The 25,077-nt window shown below is 43.9% G+C and overlaps 1 protein-coding gene across 3 annotated transcripts in view; it reads right to left on the reverse strand.

Annotated features, from left to right (window-relative positions):
• The window catches only part of CNN3 (calponin 3), a 711,458-nt gene that overhangs the window by 558,201 nt on the left and 128,180 nt on the right, over nt 1–25,077 (reverse strand). For all 3 annotated transcript variants that reach the window (XM_044085695.1, XM_044085694.1, XM_044085693.1), the window contains exon 2: nt 12,909–13,030. In XM_044085695.1, the coding sequence (XP_043941630.1) occupies nt 12,909–12,964 (56 nt within the window). In that variant the 5' untranslated portion in view covers nt 12,965–13,030. The remainder of the gene's footprint in view (nt 1–12,908; nt 13,031–25,077) is intronic.

Here is a 25,077-nt window from a genome sequence, read left to right on the forward strand (position 1 = left end):
GTCCAATGTTACCAGCCAAGACTCCTTGCCCAGCATGGGAAGAAGCTGCTGTAATGTGAGCATCTTGAATTTTGGCACCTGTAGATATGTATTTAGGATGGATAGGTCTAAGATCGGTCTCCAATCTTTGTCTTTCCTTGGTACCAGGAATAGTCTGGAATAAAACCCTTGACCTTGTTCTTTTGCAGGTACCTCTTGAATTGCTTTCATGTCCATGAGAGCTGAAATTTGTTTTTGTGCCTCTGCCCTTTGATTTTGTGGCAGGTTTGGCATGCCTCTCATTTTTGGAAGAGTGTGAAAGTGGAACCTGTAGCCTCTGTCTATTATGTCCAGAATCCATTTGTCTTTTGTAACAATATGCCAATTTTTTGAGAATAGTGTCAGTTTTCCATCCAAAGGTGCTGCCATTAAAGCTTTGCTTGGCAGGTGTAGGGGGAAGTCATTGTGTCTGTTTTCTGAAGGACTGTGATCTATCTTCTCCACCTCTTGGGGTTGGTGTTTGCCACTGTCTGGCTCTGAAAGATCCTTGAGGTTGCCCTCTACCCCTTGGACGCCTGTATCTGCCCCTTTGAGGTCTGTCCGTGGCTGGAAAGGACCAATTTTTTGAAGGCCAGTTTCTGCTGAAACGTGGAGGCTGTACCTGCAGGAAATCTTTCACTGTTTGCATTGATTTCACTTTTTCCTCCATTTTCTTTAGCACCTCCTCTGCTTTAACACCAAATAATACATCTTTTTGAAGAGGTGCATCTAATAATTTAGCTTTGACATAATCTGGTAAGGTTTGCTCTTTGAGCCAATCATGCCTACGTATAACAGACCCCGTAACAGCAGCTCTACATGAGGCCTCTAAAGCATCAAAACCACACTGCAAGGTATGTTTACCCACTTGCTCTGCACCATGCAACAAATCCTGTAACTCTTAAATCTGGTTGTTCTGGTTGTGTCATTTTGCTTTTCAGCTGAGGTATCAAAAACAGCTGATACTTTAACATATGGAACTGACAGTTTAATGCCCTCATGGTTAAAGTGGCCGAGGTGTACATCTTTTTCCCCCACCTTTCTAAAGATCTGGAATCTCTCACTGAATGTAATGGGTGTTCAGCAGTAGAGGCCTTAATTCCCTTGGGACCCTGTGAAATAGTTTCTGGATCAGCAGTATGGCTTTTATATAGGAACTGGTGAGAATCAGGAACCCGGTAATACCTGTCTGGTTTAACAGGAGCTGGAGGCAAAGAATCAGGATTAAGGCTGGCTTCTGTGTACACATCATCCAATATATCTAAAACAGGAGGGATAGCCAGAGGCCTATGCTGGGGGAGCAGAAGAAATTCCCTGAGCCTTTTCTTGGAATCTGAGTAATCTTGGCCTTCCCAGTGAAAGTGTTCCCTCAATGTATGCAGGGTTTCCCCAAAAGAGAAGTCCTCAGGGGGGCAACCGAGGGAAGAAACTCCTCTGCATCAGAGTCTTCGAATGGAGAATAGGCCAAATCCTGGTCCTCAGATAGTTCTGAGGTAATAGAAGCTTGACCTGAGGAAGGACAGTCTTCCTCTAATCTAGGCCTTTTGTCAGAGGGGGGTTGAGAACCCCTGATAAGAGTAATCAAATCCTCAGCCATTTTAAGCATCTGTTATTTAGGCATGGTGCCTTGAGTGGGTGTCTGAGGAACCTGTTTTTTGGTTTTCATGGCTGTTTTAGATTTAGTGAAGGCTTTAATGGAGAAGGAGGAAGGCCTGAAGACCCCTTGAGAAATGGCAGGCCTGTCTAAATTCTGAGTTTCCCTGCTAGGAATGGCGTTGGTATCTGTAGTAGGAATGGGGGCCGAGGAGCCTGCGACCTCGGGTACTGAAGACACCGGTAATGCATTGTCATCGGTACTCAGGGGCTGCGTAGGCGCCTCGCTGAGTACCGGAGAACTTTTAGTTATGTACTTACCATAACTTCGGATGTATGGGATCCATCTCGCCTACATTCATAACAGATGGGTTCGGAGCCGATCCATCGGCTCCGACTCAACAACTAATACACTAGCACGAAGTCTCTCATTGGCTGGGCTACTCCCTATCCCAGGATGCACTACACCTGCTTCCCCAGATCTTGTTTGTTCGCTTTCATACATCCATGCAAACACAGAAAAACTAGTAGTTACTATAACCAACTAAAGTTCATCAAGAAAGATCACCAAAAAGGGACTACAGCTCCTCTAAATCCGAATGGAAGGGGGAAGGAGGGTGGGTACTTATGAATGTAGGCGAGATGGATCCCATACATCCGAAGTTATGGTAAGTACATAACTAAAAGATGTAATGGGATCCTATCTCGCCTACATTCATAACAGATGGGACAGCGTCCCTAGCACCTAAATCCCGGGTGGCTCATTGGAAAACACTCCTGAGAACTGTGGAACCAAAGGAAGCCCTGCCTCGAGAAACCACATCCAATTTGTAATGAGAAATGAAATTGTGCGGAGAATTCCAGGTTGCCGCAGCACAAATATCATCTATTGATAATTTGGAATGAAAAGCTACAGAAATAGCCATTGCCCTGGTAGAATGAGCCTTGACTGGAAAGGGAAGCTCTTTGTTAGCCTGTGAATAAATAAAAATGATACAATCTTTAATCCATTTAGCTATGGAGGTTTTTGTTACTGGTTGACCCAATTTGTTCATTGCAAAGGAAACAAACAATTGATTTGATTTCCGTGTGTGAGCGGTTCTATTCAAGTAAAAACGCAGTTGTCTATGTACGTCCAATTGATGCAAGGTATATTCTGCGTTATTAGAGAATTCTGGGAAAAACACAGGGAGTTCTATAGTTTGTTGAATACAGAAAGAGGAGGCCACCTTTGGTATAAAGGAAGGGTTTAATTTCAATGAAACTCTATGCTTGTGAAAAATCAAATAGGGAGGATCAGAACAAAGAGCTTGAAGTTCTGAAACTCGCCTGACAGAAGTTATGGCCACTAAAAAGGCAGTTTTCCAAGACAGAAATTTTAATTCACAGGTAGCAGCTGGTTCGAAAGGACGGGCAGTTAGGGCAGCAAGAACCATATTCAAGTCCCAAGGGGGGACAGGATGAGATAATGGAGGCCTAAGGAGCCACACACCTTTAAGAAAAGCCTTACAAAGTTTGTGAGACATCAATGAAGGTTCAAATGAGGCATGAAAATTAGAGATCGCTGCTAGCTGAACCTTAATGGTAGAAACTGAAGAGTCCAACTGAAAAAGGGAGGCCAGAAAATTCAGAACCTCCGATACTGGTGCAGTGAGAGGGTCTATACCCCGTTCCTGAGCCCAGAAGGCAAACCTTTTCCATTTGCTGGAATAAAGTTTGATAGTGGAAGGTTTATGAGAAGAAAACAATATGTGGACCACGTCCGGAGAAAGAGCATTGTCTCGGACTAAGGATGGAAGTGGAGTAACCATGCTGCCAACTTCAAGGACCTGAGAGACGGGTGAAGCCGTCCTGACTGATGAGTCAGCAGGTCTGGCACCGGATCCAGAAACCATGGACCTTCTATCGCATGCCTCTGTAGGAAAGGGAACCAAACTTGACGAGGCCAGTGCGGGGCAATCAAAATCATCTCGCTCTCCAGGTAAATGGCCTTCTGTATCACCCTCGGCAGGAGGGTATACGGGGGGAAGGCGTAGAGAAGACCGGGGGGCCAAATGTGGGTCAAAGCGTCCCTGGGAATCTGTCCCTGAGAAGGAACAGCGTGAAGAACTCTCTGCATTTCGCATTGTGAGGGCTGGCAAACAGGTCGCAGCAAGGAGACCCCATCTGTCAAGATTTTCGCAGTTACTCAATGGTTGAGGGACCACTCATGGGGTAAAAGAATGGTCCTGCTTAATCTGTCCGCAATTACATTGGATTTCCCCGGTATGTGCGTTGCCATTAGAAAGCGGTTGGTAGCTACCGCCCAGTGCCAAAGTCTCATGGCTTCTCTGCACAGTGGGTAAGACCTGGTTCCACCTTGCTTGTTTATGTGCCACACCACCGACATGTTGTCGGATAGGATAGCAATCGGGCCTTGTGGGAGAGCGTGATGGAGAGCTTGGAGTACCAAGAGTACCGCTCTCATCTCCAGGACATTGATATGCAAATGCGTTTCCTGGATCTGCCATGTGCCTTGGACCAACCTGTCCAGGTAATGACCCCCCCCACCCTACCTGGGAGGTGTCCGTAGTCACAGTGGCAACGGGACGTTGAGGTATAAAGGGTCGCCCCTGGTCGAGATTGGATTGGAGAAGCCACCAACGCAGATCTCGACGGCAACTTTCCGTGATCATGATTAAATGGTTCAAGGGAAGTTCCTGATAAGACCATTGAACCGACAGTAGCCATTGTAAAATTCGCATGTGAAGTCTGGCCAAGGGAACCAAAAGTATGGTTGACGCCATCAAACCCAACAGTTGTAGAATCTGATGGGCCGGGGCTCTTAGTAGGGGAAGACAGGATTTGACTTGATCTTGTAGGACCTGAATTCTTGCTGCCGGTAAAAAGGCGCGCATTCTTTTTGTGTCCAAGTCTGCGCCTATAAAAATAATACGCTGAGATGGCTGTAGTACAGATTTTTGCAAATTGAACGTAATCCCTAAGAAACGGCCCAAGGTGAACGTGGCGCTGAGCGCCTGGAATAGTAGATGCTCGGAGGTGGCAGTAAGGAGCCAGTCGTCTAGATATGGAAACACTTGGAATCCCAGACTTCTCAGGTGAGCAGTTACCACTGCCAAACACTTGGTGAACACCCTGGGGGCTGTGGTGAGACCAAAGGGCAGTGCTCGGAACTGGAAATGACTGACTCCGAGGCGTAAGTGTCTCCTGGACACTTGAGCTATCGGAATGTGATAGTAAGCGTCCTGGAGATCTATGGAGCACATCCATGCATCTTTTTCCAGCAAAGGAAGAATAGATTGAAGAGTGACCATTCGAATTTGGACTTTTTACAAAAGCGATTCAATGATCTGTGGTCCATAATGGGCCTGAAGTCCCCTGTCTTTTTTGGTACCAAAAATAATCTCGAGTAAGTTCCTAATCCGATCTGGTCGATGGGGACAGGCTGGATGGCTCCTTTTTCTAGCAGCATTGAAACCTCTAATGCTGCCTGATCCCGCTGACTGGGTGGTACGTCCGGGATTTCCCTTAAAGAGGGGGGGGGGTTTGTTGAAGGGGATGATGTATCCTCCGGTAATAATGCGAAGCACCCACTGATCGCTTGTTATGGATTCCCAAGCTTGTGGGTGCGCTGCAATCGACCCCGACTGGCTCGGAGATGCACAGTCGGGCAACAACTCAGGGACGCTGGTTGTATGAAGAACCACGAAAGGAATCGCGGTCTCCAGAGTTACGGGGGCCTCTGCCACCTCTGGGGCGGCATCTTCCAGAATTCCCCCTCCCCCTGCCTCTGGAGGGGGAATCACTGGGTGGAGTAGGGAAAGACTTCTGAGATTTTCTAAACCACATTTTCCCTCCTCTCTGAGCCTTGGGGTAAGGCCTAGAAGGAGAGGAAAATCGGGCCCCAACGGCAGTCAAAGTCTTGCCCTCCTGCTCGCACCGAGTTAGTGTGTCCTTCACCTTGGGTCCAAACAAAGATGACCCATCAAAGGCGTCGTGAAGGAAGACTTGAAGGCCTCCATAACGAACACAAAGCGTAACCAGGCGTGTCTCCTGAGGGCAACGCCTGTTCCGCTGCTCTACTCGCCTTCGCCGCATAGGAAATGAGCCTCATGGACGAGTTAACAATAGAAAAGAGGGTAGTCATCTGGGCCAACTGTCGGGCCAGTGCCTCAGGTAGATTACCAACAAGGAGTCATTTAGCTCTTTGAGGAGATCCCTTTGGAGCCTCGTAAAATGACATAAGTAGTTCAGCGACCGTAAGGTAAAGGCCGCTGAAGACAGGGTACGCTTCCCGTACCTATCCATGCTCCTGGAATCCTTATTAGGAGGATGAACAGACTTTGAAGCCTCTGCCACGTCCTGCTGTGTGGCAGAAGCCACCACCAAAGCATCTACAGGCACACCCTTTGTGAGAAATTCCTTCTTGGGGGGGGGGGCTGACAAAAACTTATTGGGCCTCGCAGGCACCGGTTCCACAGAATCAGGGTGTTCCCACGCCCTTCGAGAAACCAAATCAAGGAGTTCAAAGGGCGGAGACACCCAGGAGGCAGAAGGCTGGGCCCCAAAGGCCTTGAGGAAGACTGACTCCTCAGCTGAAGGGGTTTTGGCTTGCCAGTCACCTCTCTGTCTCAGAATCTCCAAGATATCTGAGAAGGAGATATCATCCGAAGATGATTTGGGGGACCCTTCTGCGTCATCGAGGTCAGTATCCGATGTAACAGACTCATCTTGGGAGTCTACTTGTTTCCTCTTACACAATTTCTTCTGTGGGGGTTCGTCCGAAGCAGTTTCAGACGGACCACCCGGAAGAAGGGAACCCCCGATAGGGGTATCCTCAGGCCCTGGGGCCCCGCTGCTGGGGAGCTGCAACACAACAGAGGCACCAGTCTCCAAATCTAGGGACGGTGAGGTAGAATCTTGCTGAACCGGCAAAGGCATGGCCAGCGCGCTCCTCATGGCCTCAAAGGCCAGACCTCCAGAATCCAAGGAGGTCACTGGTCTAGAGGCCACGATGGCACTGGGAATTCTAGCAGCCGATGCTCCGAGAGGAAGACTAGGCACCGAAGCACCCAATCCCAAAGTGTTCCCCTCGGGCCCGGCTAAAGAGGTCGCAGTACCAACCCCTGAACCGGAGGACAGGGTAGGAAGCATAGTCGGAACCGAGAGACCTCTGAGGGGTCTCTGCTCCGACCATATGGCTCCGCTTTGCTCCACCACCACCGACTCCAACGGCTCTGAGGAGGTTGGAGGAGGAATCGAATGTGTTGGAGGGGGGATCGGCTCCGAAGCTAACTGTGCTGGGGCCGAGATCAATTTAGTAAAAACTGGAGATTGGAATAGCCTCTATCACCCTATCCAGGTCCGAATCAGAGAGTCTCGATGATTTAGAGGAGGTAGACAATCGAGAAGACTTTCCTCTCGGCTCCGAGAGAGAAATTGACCGGCTCCGAAACGGCTCCAACGCTATCTGCGCCGGTTCCACCACAGCATGGACCACCATCGGCGCCGACGGAGCTTTCTTCGGAGCAGAGGGGGAAGAGTCTGAGCTGCACACCTCCACCGGCTCCGAAGCCATTGGAACCGATGGAGGTGATTCACCTCTCGATACTCCAACCTGCGGCTCCGAAACCAATGGAGCAGAGGCAGGAGGTATCGAGGCAGACCCTTCGACCCTCGGCCCCGAAGTCAGTGGAGCCGAGGAAGAAGAAGTCAATTTTGGCTTTTTAGTAGACGGCTCTGACGGACTTGTCGGAGCCGATGATCTTTTCTTTTTGGAAGCAACAGGTGGATCCAAGGCTTCCTCAAAAGAAGGTTTAATAAGCCCTTTCAAAATTAGCTTGTTCTTGCGTTCTTGAAGAACTCTAGAGGAGAACGCATGACAGACGCTACAAGTGTCTTGCAGGTGTTTCGGCCCCAAACAATAAACACAGACTGAATGGCTGTCTGTAATAGACATTTTATAACTGCACAGAGTGCATTTTTTAAAGCCTGACTTTTTCTCCTTAGACATAATACAGGCCCTTCAACAAGTACGTTTTTTAAAACCTGACTTTACCACAACAAGTAAGCACTATAAACAAAATTGCGCCAACTGAAAAGCGAGAGACACACTGGCGCGAGTACTGAGGAAAAAAATTTACCTCACAACAAACAAACAGTCACAGACAAAACAAGTTCAACGGCCCAAAGCCCTCTAATTTAAACGGGCTTGGCCCGAAAAACAATTAACCAAAAAAAAAAATTAATTAAAGCTGAACAGCACTCAAAGGTAGGGCAAAGGCCCTCTAACTTAAACGGGCCTTGCCCGACTGAAAAGAATAAAGTACCAGAAGACACTCAAACACACAAAATATATAAAATAGTAAGGAATAGCTGTTAAAACAGCTGTTTGGTTAATATAGACAAAAACCCCAAGGTCAAAGACCAATAAAGGTAAAAAAGAACCACTTGGCTCCAGCCAAGTCGAGACCACGTCCAGCTTGTAAAGCGGCAAACGAGATCTGGGGAAGCAGGTGTAGTGCATCCTGGGATAGGGAGTAGCCCAGCCAATGAGAGACTTCGTGCTAGTGTATTAGTTGCCGAGTCGGAGCCGATGGATCGGCTCCGAACCCATCTGTTATGAATGTAGGCGAGATAGGATCCCATTACATCCGGTAGTCGGCCTTAGCGTGGTATCAGTAGGTGGTGCGGACCCCGTATGTCGGTCCTTATCTTTGCGTTTTTTTGCTCAAAACTTGAGTCGGAGTATCCGACGACATAATATAATTAAAGTTTTTGCCAAAAAAGTGAAGGGCGAACTCCGCCCGACGCTTAATAGTGCGTTTGTTGAATCTAGCACAAAAACGGCAGGCCGAGACGTCGAGGTCTGGGCTTAAGCAAGGTATATAGTAAGAGTGGAAATCCTTATGCGGTATTTGCTTCCCACATGAAATACAATTATTAACTTTGTCTGACATCGGTCTGATGCAAGAAAAGTTTCCCCAACGGGGTACTTAGCTTTCAAGAAGACTTCGGCTGAAATACTTTCGTAAATCTCAGGAGCTGGCCGGCACTTGCGAACTGCTTCTGCTTCGGGCACCGCGCGGCAAGAAAGACTGAAGAAAATGGCGTTGGCTGCCTTTTATACCCCTGCCGCACTGACGTCAGGGAGGAAGCGACGACAACCGACGCCGGACCTAGACTTTGGAATTCGGCCGACCGAGGACCCACCTGACGGCAGGATAACCCATCTGTCATGACTGCAGCTGTATGCACGATGAACATCTTCTTCAGCCTTGTTGCCAAACAGGCAGTCCTGATTTAAACCAGCATCCAACAATTTAGCTTTAACATGGTCAGGCAAAGATTGCTCCTTAAGCCAAGCATGCCTTCTAAGCACAGACCCAGTAACAGCAGCCTTGCAAGAGGCCTCTAAAGAATCAAAACCACATTGCAAAGTATGCTTTCCAACTTGTTCAGCAAAATGCATTAAACCTTCTAAGTCTTATTTTCCACACAGTCAGGAAACAACATCATTTTCTGTTTAAGTAGTCCAACAACATGTTGCTGATATTTTAACATATGAAATTGGCAGTTTAAAGCTCTAATTGCCAAGGTTGCTGAAGTTTTTTACCCCATCTATCCAGGGCCCTGGAGTCTCTATCAAAAGGGGCAGGATTTTTAGCAGTAAAAGCCTTAATGCCCTTGGGCCCCTGTGAAATAGTCTCTGGATCTGCAATAGGATTTTTGAAAAGGAACTTATGGGACTTTGGGACCCTGTAGTATCTGTCAGGTGTACTGGGAGCAGGAGGCAGGGAATCAGGGGCCAAAATGGATTCAGAGAAAGCATCATCCACAATGTCTAGTACAGGATGAATAGCCAAAGGCCTATGCTGAGGTAGGAGAAGAAAATCCCCAAGACTCTTTTCTGAATCAGAAAATTCCTGGCTTTCCCAGTGAAAATGTTCCCTCAGAGTATGTAAGGTTTCCCCAAAAGAAAAACCTTCAGGAGGGGAAGCAGAGGAAATGAGTCCTCTGCATCAGAATCCTCATAAGTAGGTAAGGACAAATCCAGGTCATCAGTAGTCAGAAAAAACAGAATCCTGATCGGAAGAATCATAATCAAGCTCAGCCCTAGTGGGGCTTGACTACCCCTGATTAGAGTTATTAGATTGTCAGCCATTTTTATCATTTCTTGTTTAGGCATAGAAGCCTGAGCATGTGGCCTGGGTGCCGGTTTCTTAGACATGGATCGAGATTTAGGCCTTAGTAATGAAGGAGGCGTCGATTTTATATGCAAGTCCGTAGGCCTGAATACACCCTCAGAAGCCGGTGCCTGCACAGTGGCTCTGGACCCATCCAAGGCAGAGTCATCTGCGGGTTCCATAGTTGAAGTATCTCGCGGCATAACAGACTTCGAATAGGTCTCAGTAGAGGCCTGCGAATCAGATGTAGCGGGTATCAGGGGCTGCGAAAGCGCCTCACTGAGTACTGGCGAACTGGAGACTGGCTTAGGAGAAGCATAGTTGTCAGTTTTGGACCTCGGTGGCCTGTCTCTGTCTTTGCGTTTTTTCGGAATCCCGGTAGTTGGATGGCTAACCGATGACATTTCTGGATAATTAAACAGAGACACGAAATATTTAGAGGCAAAAATATACCGAAGACTGACAATGTGCTGATTAAATAAAGTACAAAATAGACAATAAGGTACGTCGTGGTCAGGGACTAGGCAAGGAATACAGTACGAATGAAAATCTTTATAAGGTATTTGCTTTCCACAAGTAAAGCAATTATTAACTTTTACTGACATCAGGAAGGAGCAAGAAAATGTTTCCCCAACGTGGTACTTATCTTTTAGTTGAAGACTTTGGTTCTGAAACTCAAAAATGAAAATTTCAAGAGTCGGCCGAACGTCACTTGAACTGCTTCTGCTTCGGGCACAACACGGCAAGAAAGACTAATGTAATGGCGTCGGCTGCATGTTTTATACCCCCGACGACCTGATGTCATTGAAGAAGGGACAGCAACCGACGCAGGACCCAAGACTTTCTTAATCAGGCCGACTGAGGGCAACCTGCAAGCAGATTACCCAAATGTAATGACTGCAACAGTGAAACACGAAGAACATCTTTATGGATACATTAATCAAAACTACACTATAAAATCCGTGGTGGTGCAGCGGTAACGTTGTTGCCTCACAGCAAGAGGTTATCCCGTTCGATTCTCAGCTAGTGTGCGAGCAGTGCTTTCTGTGTGGAGTCTATGTCCTCCCCGCGGGTCGAGTGGCATTCCGAAAGACATGCGCGAATGGGCGTGCCTTCGTTGAAGGTTGGGCGTTGAGCTGGCAACTCTGCACCGTGAAAATCTACTGCCAATCATTAGCGGATCGGAGTTCCGCTGTGGCAACCCCTAACCGGGAAAAGCCGAAAGACAACAACTCGAAACTACACTATGCCGAATGTGGAAGTGTCGAATCCGCCACTATTGTGCTGTCGCATTCGTTACGTGTGGTGCAGTTTGTGGATTTATCTGGGGTTTCAGGTAAGTGTTTGTTTGAGGATATTGGATAGGGATTTTAAGTGTGTGTGAGTGTGAGCGGTGGTGTTCTTTGTGTTTGTGTTTAGAGCGACCTTGGAGTTAGAATATATAAGTAGGGGGGGTGCAGGGGGTATATAGATAGGTTAGGTGTGTTTCTGTGTGTTATGTCTGTTTAATTAGTTGGTGTGTGGGATTATGTCCTGGGGTGTGTGTGTGTGTGTGTGTGTGTGTGTGTGTGTGTGTGTGTGTGTGTGTGTGTGTGAGAATGGTCACGGTTGTGGTATTCGTGATTGTGGGTTTTCGTGTATTGTGGGTTTTCGACTATTCAGTCTTGAAATACTGAAATTCGACATTGTATAGTGAATCCACACACATACATACATATATATATATATATATATATATATATATATATATATATCTATATATATATATACACACACACACACACACACACACACACACACACATATAGAAATATATACATATAGCTATATAAACATACACACGTTCAATTTTTTCTCAGTATATTACTTCAATTAACTGTAGTGCATACATCTTCTTAATGTGTTTACTTACTGTGAGCATGTTGCTTCTTTGTATGCCTACTGTACACACGCTTTGTCACTGCACTTGGATTATAGCTGAAAGTATCCTATAACCAGCTCACTTACCCAGTATAACTAAATAAATATGGTCCTAAGAGTCAAAGAACAGCTACAAAACCGAACTGACAGCAACAGAGATGGACCATACCATCCCAGATGCGAGGAAGACAATAGTAGGTGTGTCCTGCAAGGTCCCTAGGTGGAGAATGGAGACATTATTATTGGAAGGCATGGTTTAAAAAGAAGAATAGGGTGGGGGCATGGCAGAACAGCCGTCGAGGCAGGGAAAATGCTGACTGTCACTACTGCACACCCACACTTTGGGCATTACCATAGTAAGTGTGACAGATGGGGGAGTAACGGGGTAGACTAAATGGAACCACCAGCAGACCATCAGGACACCTTTAAAATCCACACCAGCTCAAGCTCCATCAAAGAAAGGAAGTCATGGGTTAGGAAGTGGATGGTATACCCAACAATGTGCGTGGGGGACTTGGGTAGGGAGCAATAAGATGATGCAGTGGGGAGACAGCCCCCCCCCAAAAAAAAATCCAAAAAACTCATATGGAGACTTTTCTGAAATGCACTAGCACACTTTTTGAAATACAGCAAAACTACAGTCATTTTGTAATTAAAGTTTCTATTTACTACTTATGGAAATATTGGTGCTGCGGTAGCGTTGTCGCCTCACAGCAAGACGTTGTCCCGTTCGATTGTCAGCTAGAGAGTTTTCTGTGTGGAGGCATGCGTTGAATGGGCGTGCCTTCGTTGAAGGTTGTGCGTCAGGGGCTGGTAACCCGGCACGTAAAAATCCACTACCACACATGAGCGGACCGGAGTTCCTCTGTGGCGACCCCTGACCAGGATAAGCCGAAAGACACAACAACAACTTATGGAAATCTTTCTTCACACATTTCTCACAGAAGCCAAGATAAAACAACCAAAATATCATCATTTATCTTGAGCAATAACCAAGATCTGAGATGAGCTACACCCAAAAGATCTAGACTATGATGCTCTTAAAAGAAGTTAATCCAATTGTATCAAGAGTTTCTAATGTTTATGCCTGAGCCAGAGGTACTCTCAGGAGGCCAATAGCCCATACACATTTGGGAACTCTGAAGAAAAGGATGATGACCTGTTACACGCTGTTAACAAGATGCTACTTACTCGCAGAGAATAACACCATCCTTAAGGCCTTGCTGGAAATTCTCTCCAATTGACATGCCTGTAACCTCTTCTATCCAAAATCGGAGCTCCTCTTCTTTTTGAGGATCATACTTCTGGGCAATCTAAGAAATACAAAACAAAACAGCTATCAAGAGTTTGTATTGAAAAGGGTTAATATTAATTCTCTCTCTAGAAAATGTGCCATGTCTTCTGCCACTTGTGCTAAGAATTCAAAGTCAACAGCAGGTTTACCAATATGTGCAGCTTGTAGTCAGGAATGGAAACTTGCAAAAGTACAGTTTTGCACCTACCATAAATGTAGATGTTTGAGTGTAAACACTGCTGCAGTCATTACACTTGGGTTATCCTGCCGTCAGACAGTCCCGCAGTTGGCCAGAGTTCCAAAGTCTTGGTCCGGCGTCGGTTGCCGTCGCCTCCTCCCTGACGTCAGTGCGACAGGGATATACAAGATGCAGCCGACGCAATTTTCTTCAGTTTTTCTTGCCCCAAATGTCAGGTGCCCCCAAATAGGTAGGCAATACAAACTGCTAGTAAAAAATACAAAAGAAAAGCAAACAACCATTTTTAGTTACCAGCAAATACTCCCCCCATAGGTAATAAAGGGTATATGCCCTAGGTAAATACCAGAATGTAAGAGGGGAAGGAGGGAGGGTAACCTGGACTGCAGCAGTGTTTACACTCTAACATCTACATTTATGGTAGGTACAAAACTGTACTATGTTCATCGTGTTACAGGCTGGATCTATAAGGCATTAGGGGTGGCTATAAGGACCTGCAGTACAGCAGTGGCGAAGCCAGCTCTGGATTTGGAGTATAAAGGCAAATGGTAATGTTTGGTGAAGGTATGCACAAAACTCCATGTTGCTGCTTCCAAAATATCCTTGGTAGGTACTCCTCTGAGGTAGGCAGTTGAAGTGGCTGTTGCCCCGGTGGAGTGAGATCTAATGCTGCTAGGTACAGGTTTCCCATGGTGGGTATAGCAGAAACGTATACAGTGTCCTATCCATTTTGAAATAGTCTGCTTTGAAATGGCTTTTCTCTGTACTCCTGCAGCGTATGCTACCAATAATTGTTCAGATTTTCTGAAAGCTTTGGTTTTGTCCAAGTAGAAGCGTAACTGTCTGTGAATGTCTAAAGAATGTAGTAGTCTCTCCCCTTTGTTCTGTGGTTTTGGATAAAAAGTTGGCAAGTGAATAGTTTGGTTTAGAGCCACACTTGATACCACCTTTGGCATAAACGTAGGGTTGGTTCTTAAAGACATCCTTGTCCTGGTGGAAGATGAGGAAAGGTTCCACTGCCATTAGTGCCTGTAATTCTGAAACTCTTTGTGCTGATGTTATTGCCAGTAGAAGAGCAGTTTTCCAAGAGATGTATTTTAATTCTGCTGTGTTAGCTGGCTCAAAAGGAGGTAACGTTAATTTTTCCAAAACTAAATTTAGGTCCCAAGTAGGTGTTGGTGCTCTACGGGGCAGTCTTATGTTTTTAGCCCCTCTGAGGTATTGTTTGAGCAAAGGATTAGAAAAAATTGAAGGATCCGTGTTGTAATGAGCAGAGATAGCGGAGGCGTGGATCTTGATGGATGAAAAAGAGAGGCCCTTGTCCAGCATCTCAGTTACTTATCTGAGGAATACTAGTGAAACACGAAAAACCACAACTGTTGAAGCTACAACACGGAACCACGATCACCAAGCAGGAATCTAACAGTACTAAAATAACGCACTGTGTAATAGCGTACTGGACAAGAACTAGTTTAGTTTAACGACAGTTTAGTTGTATAAAACAAAACAACGTTTTCGTCTTCCTAAATAGGAAAACTTCATCAGAAAAAAGTCAAGCATCATTTCACATTGTTTTAAAAATTTCCGTTCAGGTATTCAAGTGCTTAAACCAATCAGAGAGGTAGCTAGTTAATTAGTTCTTAACTTTTAAAGTGCTATCCACAAAGTAAAACCTGAATCCAGTCTCACTGGTGGTCACAAAGCACCAAAAAACATATAATTATATCCACCTCTCCCATCCTTAAGGGCAGGAAAACTAACTCATAAAATACATCTCTTTAAAAATATACGCGTATGGGCATCAACAACAAATAATAAATGAAACAATTTGACTAATTCTTGTTATTAATGTTCAACCATACATACCATATATATAAACTAGCACTCATGTCTATTAAAATTATTATAATTGTGGTTAAAATTCTTGAATTCTTAGTGTGTTCGTACAACTACTTGGAGCGTGATTGTAAATTCTGTTTACAAACCAGTCTTCCACAGTGTAAATACGTAAAAGTACGTACACTAATTTCATACATTCACCATAAAAGTGATCCATGCAACGCTACTAGTTGTACTAATTCAATTAGAGTAGGCAATAGAAGCTTGTTGGGCATAATAGTGTCAGATCAAAGGTCGTTTACATTTCTTTAAAAATATATAAATATAATGACTATAATAATGAATTGTATATAGAAATGAATTATATACAAGATATATGATAATATATTGAAAAACAACTATCTAAGGTTATAAAGTTCAACATCTCAAACTACTCTTAAGTCTCAAAAGACAAGTAATGTTACAATTGTCATTAAGTCCTGGGCAACTAAATATATAAGGACAACCTATTAATGGAGAGAATTGGTCCATTTCCACTCATAGTGTATAGAAGGGGTGCAAACTTGAAAAGTCTCTTGGAGAGTAAAAAACTGAGAAAACAATAGAATTTGCGGGTCCTTTGCATGTGGTTTTTGTAGCATGTGTAGACATGTTAAGAACAGTAGTTTCCTAGAAATTGGAAACAGGAAACTTCACATTATGCATAGACTAGATTGTAATTCTAGGGGTATCATCTATGTGGCTAAGTGTAAAGCCTGTGATGCTTTTTACGTAGGGAAGACTGATCGTAAATTTCGAGATAGGGTCTATGAGCATATTTATGCAATTTCTAAAAACAAGAGTGACAATGCTCTAGCTAAACATGTGAACATAAACCCCAATCATTCTTTCCATTTTTTAGCTATAGATAAACTGTTATTGGATAATAGGGGAGGACCACTATCAGTATTGCTGGAATGTCGAGAGCTAGAATGGCAACTATTATTAAATGCTTTTAGTTGCCCAGGACTTCATGACAATTGTAACATTACTTGTCTTTTGAGACTTTCAATATATTATCATACATCTTATATACAATTCATTTCTATATATAATTCATTATTATAGTCATTATATATTTATCTATTTTTAAAGAAATGTAAACGACCTTTGATCTGACACCATTATGCCCAACAAGCTTCTATTGCCTACTCTAACTGAATTAGTACAACTAGTAGCGTTGCATGGATCACTTTTATGGTGAATGTATGAAATTAGTGTACGTACTTTTACGTATTTACACTGTGGAAGACTGGTTTGTAAACAGAATTTACAATCACACTCCAAGTAGTTGTACGAACACACTAAGAATTCAAGAATTTTAACCACAATTATAATAATTTTAATAGACATGAGTGCTAGTTTAACATGGCACATATGGAGTGTTGATCGCTGATTTTATGAGTGTTTTTATATGGTATGTATGGTTGAACATTAATAACAAGAATTAGTAAAATTGTTTCATTTATTATTTGTTGTTGATGCTCATACGCGTATATTTTTAAAGAGATGTATTTTATGAGTTAGTTTTCCTGCCCTTAAGGATGGGAGAGGTGGATATAATTATATGTTTTTTTGGTGCTTTGTGACCACCAGTGAGACTGGATTCAGGTTTTACTTTGTGGATAGCACTTTAAAAGTTAAGAACTAATTAACTAGCTACCTCTCTGATTGGTTTAAGCACTTGAATACCTGAACGGAAATTTTTAAAACAATGTGAAATGATGCTTGACTTTTTTCTGATGAAGTTTTCCTATTTAGGAAGACGAAAACGTTGTTTTGTTTTATACAACTAAACTGACGTTAAAATAAACTAGTTCTTGTCCAGTACGCTATTACAGAGTGCGTTATTTTAGTACTGTTAGATTCCTGCTTGGTGATCGTGGTTCCATGTTGTAGCTTCAACAGTATCTGAGGAATGTTTGGGACTAGAGGGTCAAGGCTGTGCGCTTGGTTCCAGGCACAGAATCTCTTCCATTTGTCCGAGTATGCTTTCCTGGTGCTAGGCCTTCTGGCCTCCAGAATGTCATCCATAACAGCTTTGCAGAGAAGCATTACTTGTTTGACCAAGGAATTTTCCATGCAGCTAGATTTAAGGTCTTTAGCTGGCTGTGAAGTATCTGATTGTTGTGCTGAGTCAGCAACTGTGGAATTTGTGGTAAAATCCAGGGTGGTTCTTGTGTTAAGTTCTTTAAGATTGGGTACCAGTGCTGGCGTGGCCAGTCTGGTGCAATCAGGATCATTTTTGGCTCTTCCTGCCTGGCTTTTATGAGTACCTTTGGAAGGAGAGGTAAAGGGGGGAAAGCATATACTAGTAGTTTTTTTCCAGCTGAATGAGAGGGCATCCACTTTCCATGCTTGTGGATGGTAGCTCCTTGTGCAGAATTTCTGTAATTGGCAGTTCTTTGGGGTAGCAAACAGATCTATGTCCGGGCTCCACCATTTTTGTGTTATCATTCTGAATATTTGTGGGTTCAGTTCCCATTTGTGTGGGTCCATAATGTTTCTGCTTAGGTCATCTGCCAGTGTGTTTTTTTCCTCTCCTGGCAGGAATTGTGCTTGCTGATGAACTTGGTAGTTTAGAGCTGTGTTTCATAAGGTCATGGCTTGTCTGCAGAGGGCTAGGAGTGTGTGCCCCCTTGCTTATGTACCACATAACTGTGGTGTTGTCTGTCTTTAATAGTAATTGTCCTGGATGCAGTAGGTCCTTGACAGCTATAATAGCATTTTGTACAGCTAGCATCTCTTTTTGATTGATGTGGAGATGTCTTTGCTCTGTAGGCCACTCGCCCTGGATACATTTTCCTGCCATGTGTGCTCCCCAGGCGTAATCCGATGCATCTGCTGTCAGTGTCTGCCTGGCTGTGGGTTGAGTGAAAGGCTGTCCCTTGTTGAGGTGACAAGCTTGTACCCACCATCGAAACTCCTGTTGTAGGCAAGGAATTAGTGGTATAACCGTTTCCAAACTTTGACAGTGTTGAGACCATACACTCTTTAGGTACCATTGTAGTTTCCTCATATGCAGTCTGGCATATGGAATTAGTAGTATGCAAGATGCCATGTAGCCCAAGGCCTGCAGAATTTTTCTTGCAGGGAGTTGGGTCCTTGCTGCCATTAATTGAAAATATTGCGTCAGTTATCCTTGCTTGTCTGGCGTGAGATAAGCCATCTGGGCCGTTGTGGTCAAGCTGGCACCCAGGAATATTATCTGTTGTGAGGGCACTAGTTTTGATTTCTTTTCGTTTACTGTGTACCCCAGGCAACTTAACTTTTTTACGTACGCCAGATTCTTTAGTAGAATGTCCTTGCTCTCTGCTTGAATAAGGCAGTCGTCCAGGTATGGATAAATTTGAATTCCTTTTTGCCTGCAAAATGCAATTACTGGTGCCAGGCACTTTGTGAAGACCTTGGGCGCAGTAGATAAGCCAAAGGGCAGTGCAGAGAATTGATAATGCATTGAACCAGCAAGAAATCTGAGGTATCTTCTGCAATTTTGTCTGATAGGGACATGCAGGTATGCCTCTTTGAGGTCCAAAGTCACGAGCCAAGCTTTCTTGCCCAGCATGGGAAGAAGCTGCTGTAGTGTCAACATCTTGAATTTCGGAACATAAAGTAAGTGTTTAGTGTAGAAAGGTCCAGAATGGGTCTCCAGGCTTTGTCCTTTCTGGGAACCAGAAAGAGTCTTGAGTAAAATCCTTGTCCTTGTTCCTGTGGTGGTACCTTTTGAATAGCTCTCATGTCCATGAGTGCTGTAATTTGTTTTTGAGCCTCTGCCCATTGATTTGGTGGCAGATTTGGCATTCCTTTTAGCCTTGGAAAGGTGTGGAAATGGAACCTGTAACCTTGAGATACAATGTTGAGAACCCATTTGTCTTTAGTGATGCAATGCCAGTTGTGATAGAAAAGTGCCAGTTTTCCTCCTAAGGGGGGTGCCAAGAGAGCTGTTTGGCAGCTGTAGTGGAAAGTCATTGAGGCTGTTTTTTTTATAAGGTTGAGGCCTGTCTTCCCCTTCTTTTTGGCCTGGTGTGCCCCATTGTCGAGGCCTGTAAGGGCCTTGCGTCTGACCTCTACCTCTTTGATATCTGTATCTGCCCCTTTGAGGTCTATCTGTGACTGGAAAGGACCAATTCTTTGCTGGCCAATTTCTGCTAAAATGAGGAGGCTGAACCTGTAAGAAATCTTTCACCGTTTGCATAGATTTTGCCTTATCCTCCATTTTCTTTAATACCTCCTCTGCCTTAACTCCAAACAGCACATCCCGCTGCAAAGGTGCATCCAATAAGTTGACCTTAACATGATCTGGTAACGCGAGTTCTTTTAACCAAGCATGCCTTCTAATGACAGAGCCTGTAACTGCTGCTCTACAGGAGGCCTCCAAGGAATTAAACCCACATTGAAAAGTATGTTTTCCTAATTGTTCAGCTGCATGCAATAAATCCTGCATTTCTTTTAAGTTAGGAGGGGTCTGAGTCTGGAAGCATCTTTTGTTTCAACTGAGACATCAAAAATTGCTGATATTTTAGCATGTGAAACTGACAATTCAAGGCTCTCATTGCTAAAGTTGCAGACGTATATACCTTCTTTCCCCATCTGTCTAATGCTCTGGAATCTGTCAGAGGGAACTGTGTTTTTTGCTGATGAGGCCTTAATCCCTTTGGGTCCCTGAGAAATAGTTTCAGGGTCAGCAACAGGGCTTTTGTACAGAAATTTGTGAGAGTCAGGGACTCTAATATCTATCAGGTTTAACTGGGGCTGGGGGTAAGGAGTCAAGGTTCAAACTGGATTCCGTGTACACATCATCCACAATGTCAAACTGGTGGGATAGCAAGGGGTCTGTGTTGGGGCAATAAAAGGAAGTCTCTGAGTCTTTCCTTGGATTCTGAGTAATCCTGGCCTTCCCAATGGAAATGCTCTCTCATTTTATTTTATTTATTTTTATTTATTTAACATTTGTTGACCGGGAATGTTCGACTAGGTTCCACAGAGCCTGTTTTCAGCGGAGGCCCGGGGAGAAATGCTCCAGATGCATGTCTTTGGAATATGTGGTCATGGTATGCAAGGTCTCCCCAAAGGAGTAATCCTCAGGCGGAGAGGCTGATGGAATTGATTCCTCAGCATCAGAATCCTCATAAGGGGGTAAAGAATATCCTAGGTCCGAGGAAGAGTCAGAGGAAATGTACACCTGGTCAGAAGATTCATAGTCTGCATCCTGCCTGGGCCTTTTATCAGGAGGGGGATGGGACCCGGGCTTAGACTTAACAGAGTGTTTAATAGTTAACTGGGTAGGTCTGAAAACACCCTCTGTAGCTGTGGATTGCTCAGCTACTTCGGTTTCCTCTGTAGGTTTAGGATCGGTAAACTGAAGGCCTAGTGCATCTGAAGGCCCAGCCAGCTCCACGTGGGAGTCGGAGGCGGTCTGTGGTTCAGTGGAAGCGGTCGTCATGGGCTGTGTAGGCGCCGCGCTGAAAACCAGAGAACCGGCGACTGGCCTAGAAGAGGCCTCGTCGTCCGTTTTGGGCCTCGGATGCCTGTCCTTCTTCTTGTGCTTTTTATGCATTGCGGTCGTCGGAATTTCCAACGGCATGGTGTAATTGAATTTTCTACCAAAATAATGTCGGGCAAAATCAAACAGATGTTTAATAGTGCGCTTGTAAAACCTAGCACAAAACCGACAACCAGTGACGTCGTGGTCAGGGCCTAGGCATGGAATACAATAGGAGTGGAAATGCTTATGAGGTATTTGCTTCCCACAAGAAATACAGTTATTAACCTTTACTGACATCGGTCTGAGGCAAGAAAAAGTTTCCCCAACGGGGTACTTAGCTTTTTTAGAAGACTTCAGTTCTGGATTCGGAATGAAAATCTCAGGAGTCGGCCGACCGGCATTTGCGAACTGCTTCGGCTTCGGGCACCATGCGGCAAGAAAGACTGAAGAAAATGGCGTCGGCTGCATCTTATATACCCCTGTCGCACTGACGTCAGGGAGGAGGCGACAGCAACTGACACTGGACCAAGACTTTGGAACTCTGGCCGACTGCGGGACCGCCTGACGGCGGTATAACCCAAGTGTAATGACTGCAGCAGTGTAACACGATGAACATCTAAGTGGCTAACCTTTTTTTTTTTGGCAATGTATTTTTTTTAGACCATCACACCTTCTAACCATCAAGCATCCCTCTCAGTATGCTCAATTGGCCCGTTCTTTCCTCCAGGTCGAGGTCTCTGGTGGCTCTTCAGACTCATCTCTGAAGGTGAAAGAGAATTAGCAGATAGCTGTGCAGTCATCCTGAAGGGAGCCAGGATTTTCCTTTAACCTTAACACTCCTTCCCCATGTGCTTATGTCATCCTGCGAGGCTGAGCAGGCAATGGGGAGTAACCTTGACCACTTGCTACTCCCAGAGACCATAGGGTGGTCACCTCCCCCGGCCTGGTGTCTTTCGAGTTCCATCCTACGCCAGAGTTCCACTACAGAAATTCTCTCCAAGGACAGGGATGCTCATCTTTCATGCTTGTGCCATTAAGCACCCATGCCACTAATTGAACTCTGGATGTTTACGTCATAGCCAGGGCTTTATCCATCTATGCTACCAGTGCAGGTATGACTTGCATTTAAATAAAATCAGCATACTACAAGATAAAAAAAAAACATTTTGATTTAAAGAAAAACAGTCCCGTCTTCTAAATGTGTACTATTTCATAATCTAATATTTTGTTACTGAAAATCATACGTTGAGCGATATATAAAGTCAGAGTATCTTAATGTATATTTTTTCTTAGATGTCTACAATACATCCTGTAGGTTACATACACAATTTGCTTTGCCAGTTGGAAAATCTGTCGCATGAATAAGACCATAACTTACACTCATACCAAAAACATGCGAGAACCATGTAATGATCCACAGCACCAAATGCTTATGCAAGGAAAATCACTACCCAATCCCTAGCACAAAAAGCAATGGGTATGACCATAAACTGCACTATCCAAACTGAACACAAAAGGGAAGGGTGTCCCACTCAAACCACCATTGAGACGGATCTTGTTCTTACCATGCTCTAACAGAAAGTACATTTGTGAAAGATCACTATTACAGTATTCCTTACTTACAGGCTATATACTGCCAAGGATACCATACAAGTTTACAAAAGCTTAGGCACCTTCCTTGTACACCCTCACAGTAAAGGTGGCTGAAAGGAATCAAAATCCTATCAGATGGCAGGACTCAAGGACTTAAGGTCTAGATGAATGAGAAAGCCCTTTTTAAGTGCAACTCCATCCTATGAAATAACTTATGGCAATTATCCTTGACTAGATGAAGGCAGATACAATGTTACCTACACCAAAAAGGGGTCACAAACATTTTTGGTTTGTCTTTCTGACTATTCAAAAAGACCTTTGGAATGAGAGGGGTGGGAGGAGAAGCATAATGGAATTTCCCATTCCATGGAAAAGAAAAAAAAAGTCATTCATCCTTTCCTTGCCAAAGACTCTGTTGCAAGAAAGCTTGAGTTGTTTGTTGAGACTAGAGGCAAAAATGTCTCATCTGAGGACCTCCCAACTTTTGAACAAGAAGGAAAACCCTGGGCTCAACATCCATTCATAAGGGTCTGCCTTTCATCTGCTCACAGTCTGCCATTGTTTTTTTTTGCTCTGAGGAACAGTAAACTGCCTGAAGGGAGAGTGCGTGATAGGACTTTGTTCCACAATGTTTGTTGATGTATCACATCTTAGTGGCATTGTCTGTCACTACCTGAAATGGTCCAGGCTTCCAGGAATGATGCAGAGGTTGAAAAGCATAAATTAGGGCCATCATCTCCTTAATGTTTATTTTTATCTTTTTGGACCAAACGCCCTGAACTTTAACAGCTTTTGAACAGGACCTACCAAACAGGTCTCTTGCAAAATCTGATGCATCTGTTGCAACCATCTGCTAATTTGTTGAGATGACAGAACCTTAAGACTGACAACTACCTGAATGACCCACCAAAAATATTTTTGTTCAAAAATGCAAGAAAGGGATGGGAAACAAGAGAAGATAGTACTGGGCCAAAACTGATTCAGGATACTACTACATTTTCACTTTGTGAAGAATGGCATGATAAATCATTAAAACTGTTGATGCGATGCATCCTAGGTTTCTCAAAATATCTACTGCAGAGTTCATTTGAAGATTTGTCAGACAAAAGAAATTCTTAAAAACAGTCTTGTCTAGAGGAAAAAACGACAACAAATAGGGATGTCCAGAAGACTTCTATGGAATACCAGTGAATGGGTTGAGTCCAGGACTAACTCTATGATCAGAGTAAAACTCAATTTGAAAAATCTGACTACAAAGTTAAAGGGCCTTTAAGGTTTATTGTTTCAAAGTAGCCTGAATCAAGCAGTAGTCCCAACTAAGGATAGAAATGGATTCCTTGCAAAAAAGCTACAATGAGCTAAACATTTTGTGAAAACTCTTGGAAGCATGAGTAAGCTAAATGGCAATGTAAAATCCCAATGCACAGAATCTTAAAAAATATACTTTAGATTTAGAAAAACAGGAAATGCCACAGCGACAATAGGGGCATTTTGTAGGTTAGAATCTTCAACTTTGGAACTTTTAGGCACACATTTAGACTGAATGAGTTCAAAAATTGCTCTCAAGATTCCCTTTTTCCTTACAACCAGGAAGTGTCTGGACTAGATTGCCTTCCCTACCTAGGAAAAACAGGTTCTAGGATTCTCTGAAAAAAACAGCTATGAAATGACTGGTAAGATGACATACTGTTGATCTGATGAGACTTGAGGGATCCCTGAAGAAATGGGAAGAGAATCCCACTTAAGCTTGACTCGGTTTTCTATAAAATCCAAAACCTAACAGTACGAGGTTACACATTTCCAGAAGAGAACAAAAACAAAGTTTAACTGCAACTTTGTATACGGGATGGCAGAGGTGGACGAAAGGAAGGGATGAATCCTTCGGTTTTGCCTGGCCATTTTTTGGAAGCCTTTTACCACTTCATTGTGAAGGCTTTTGGTTCACAGGTTGGTACTAGAGTATCGGCCCTAGGGCCTATACAAGCCTAGCCATAACAATTCTCTGGCTATTTCTTCCTGGGTTTTATGAAAAATGGTCCATACCTGGTGGGATAATTACTAAAACTTGGGAATAAGGGAAAGAAACTGCTTAACTCCTTGCATACTCTTTCCAATGTCCCATTTCTTCAAAATCTCATTAATGTCCAGTAGCTTGGCTTTTCATATCAGTTGGGAAAGACTGAATCCTTAACCGAACTTCTCTAAGACCTGAACTAGTAAGTGCTCTAGAACAGAATCAGCTGTATCATACCCATGTTTACAAGGATACCTCAACCACAACCACCTGAGACACAGAATTGATCATATCTTGTAAGAAGACTCTCAGAGGCTGGAATAACAGAAACCACATTGGCGATGTTATCCAGGAAGGAAATTAAGTGACGTGTGCCTGACAGCTGATGGTCCTAAAATACAGGGTGGCTGATGTATGTATTTCTTTTTTAGCCATACCTGCCCACAGCCATACTAATCCTTGTCAGTAGGAAGAGCACTGGTGGAAGGCAGCAGTCTAAACATCTGACTCTAACGAAAAGACAAGAACAGTTGAAGTTTTACTTTATTATTTCTTTTTTTTTTTTTTAATAGAACTTGTATGTTTCCAGGGGGTTGGAAGACTGCATCCAAATATGCTGAAAAGAAAGTATTCTGTAGGCCTTCTAAAACATGAGGTAGAGAAGTCAGTTTAGGCACCTCCAAGTTCAGGAGGTCATAACACCTTTTCTGTGAATCTGATACTTGCTTTCCCTCACATTCAAAATGTTCCTACATTTTATAAATAGTATTTGCAAAGGTGAGGGAGTTAGAAAAAGTACAGTTGTGTACACTTACCATAAATGTAAATGTTTGAGTGTATTCACTGTTGCAGTCATTACATTTGGGTAATCTGCTGGCAGGTTGCCCTCAGTCGGCCTGA

This window comes from Protopterus annectens, chromosome 10.part0, assembly GCF_019279795.1.
Source record: "Protopterus annectens isolate FY-2018-M chromosome 10.part0, PAN1.0, whole genome shotgun sequence".
NCBI lineage: Eukaryota > Metazoa > Chordata > Ceratodontiformes > Protopteridae > Protopterus > Protopterus annectens.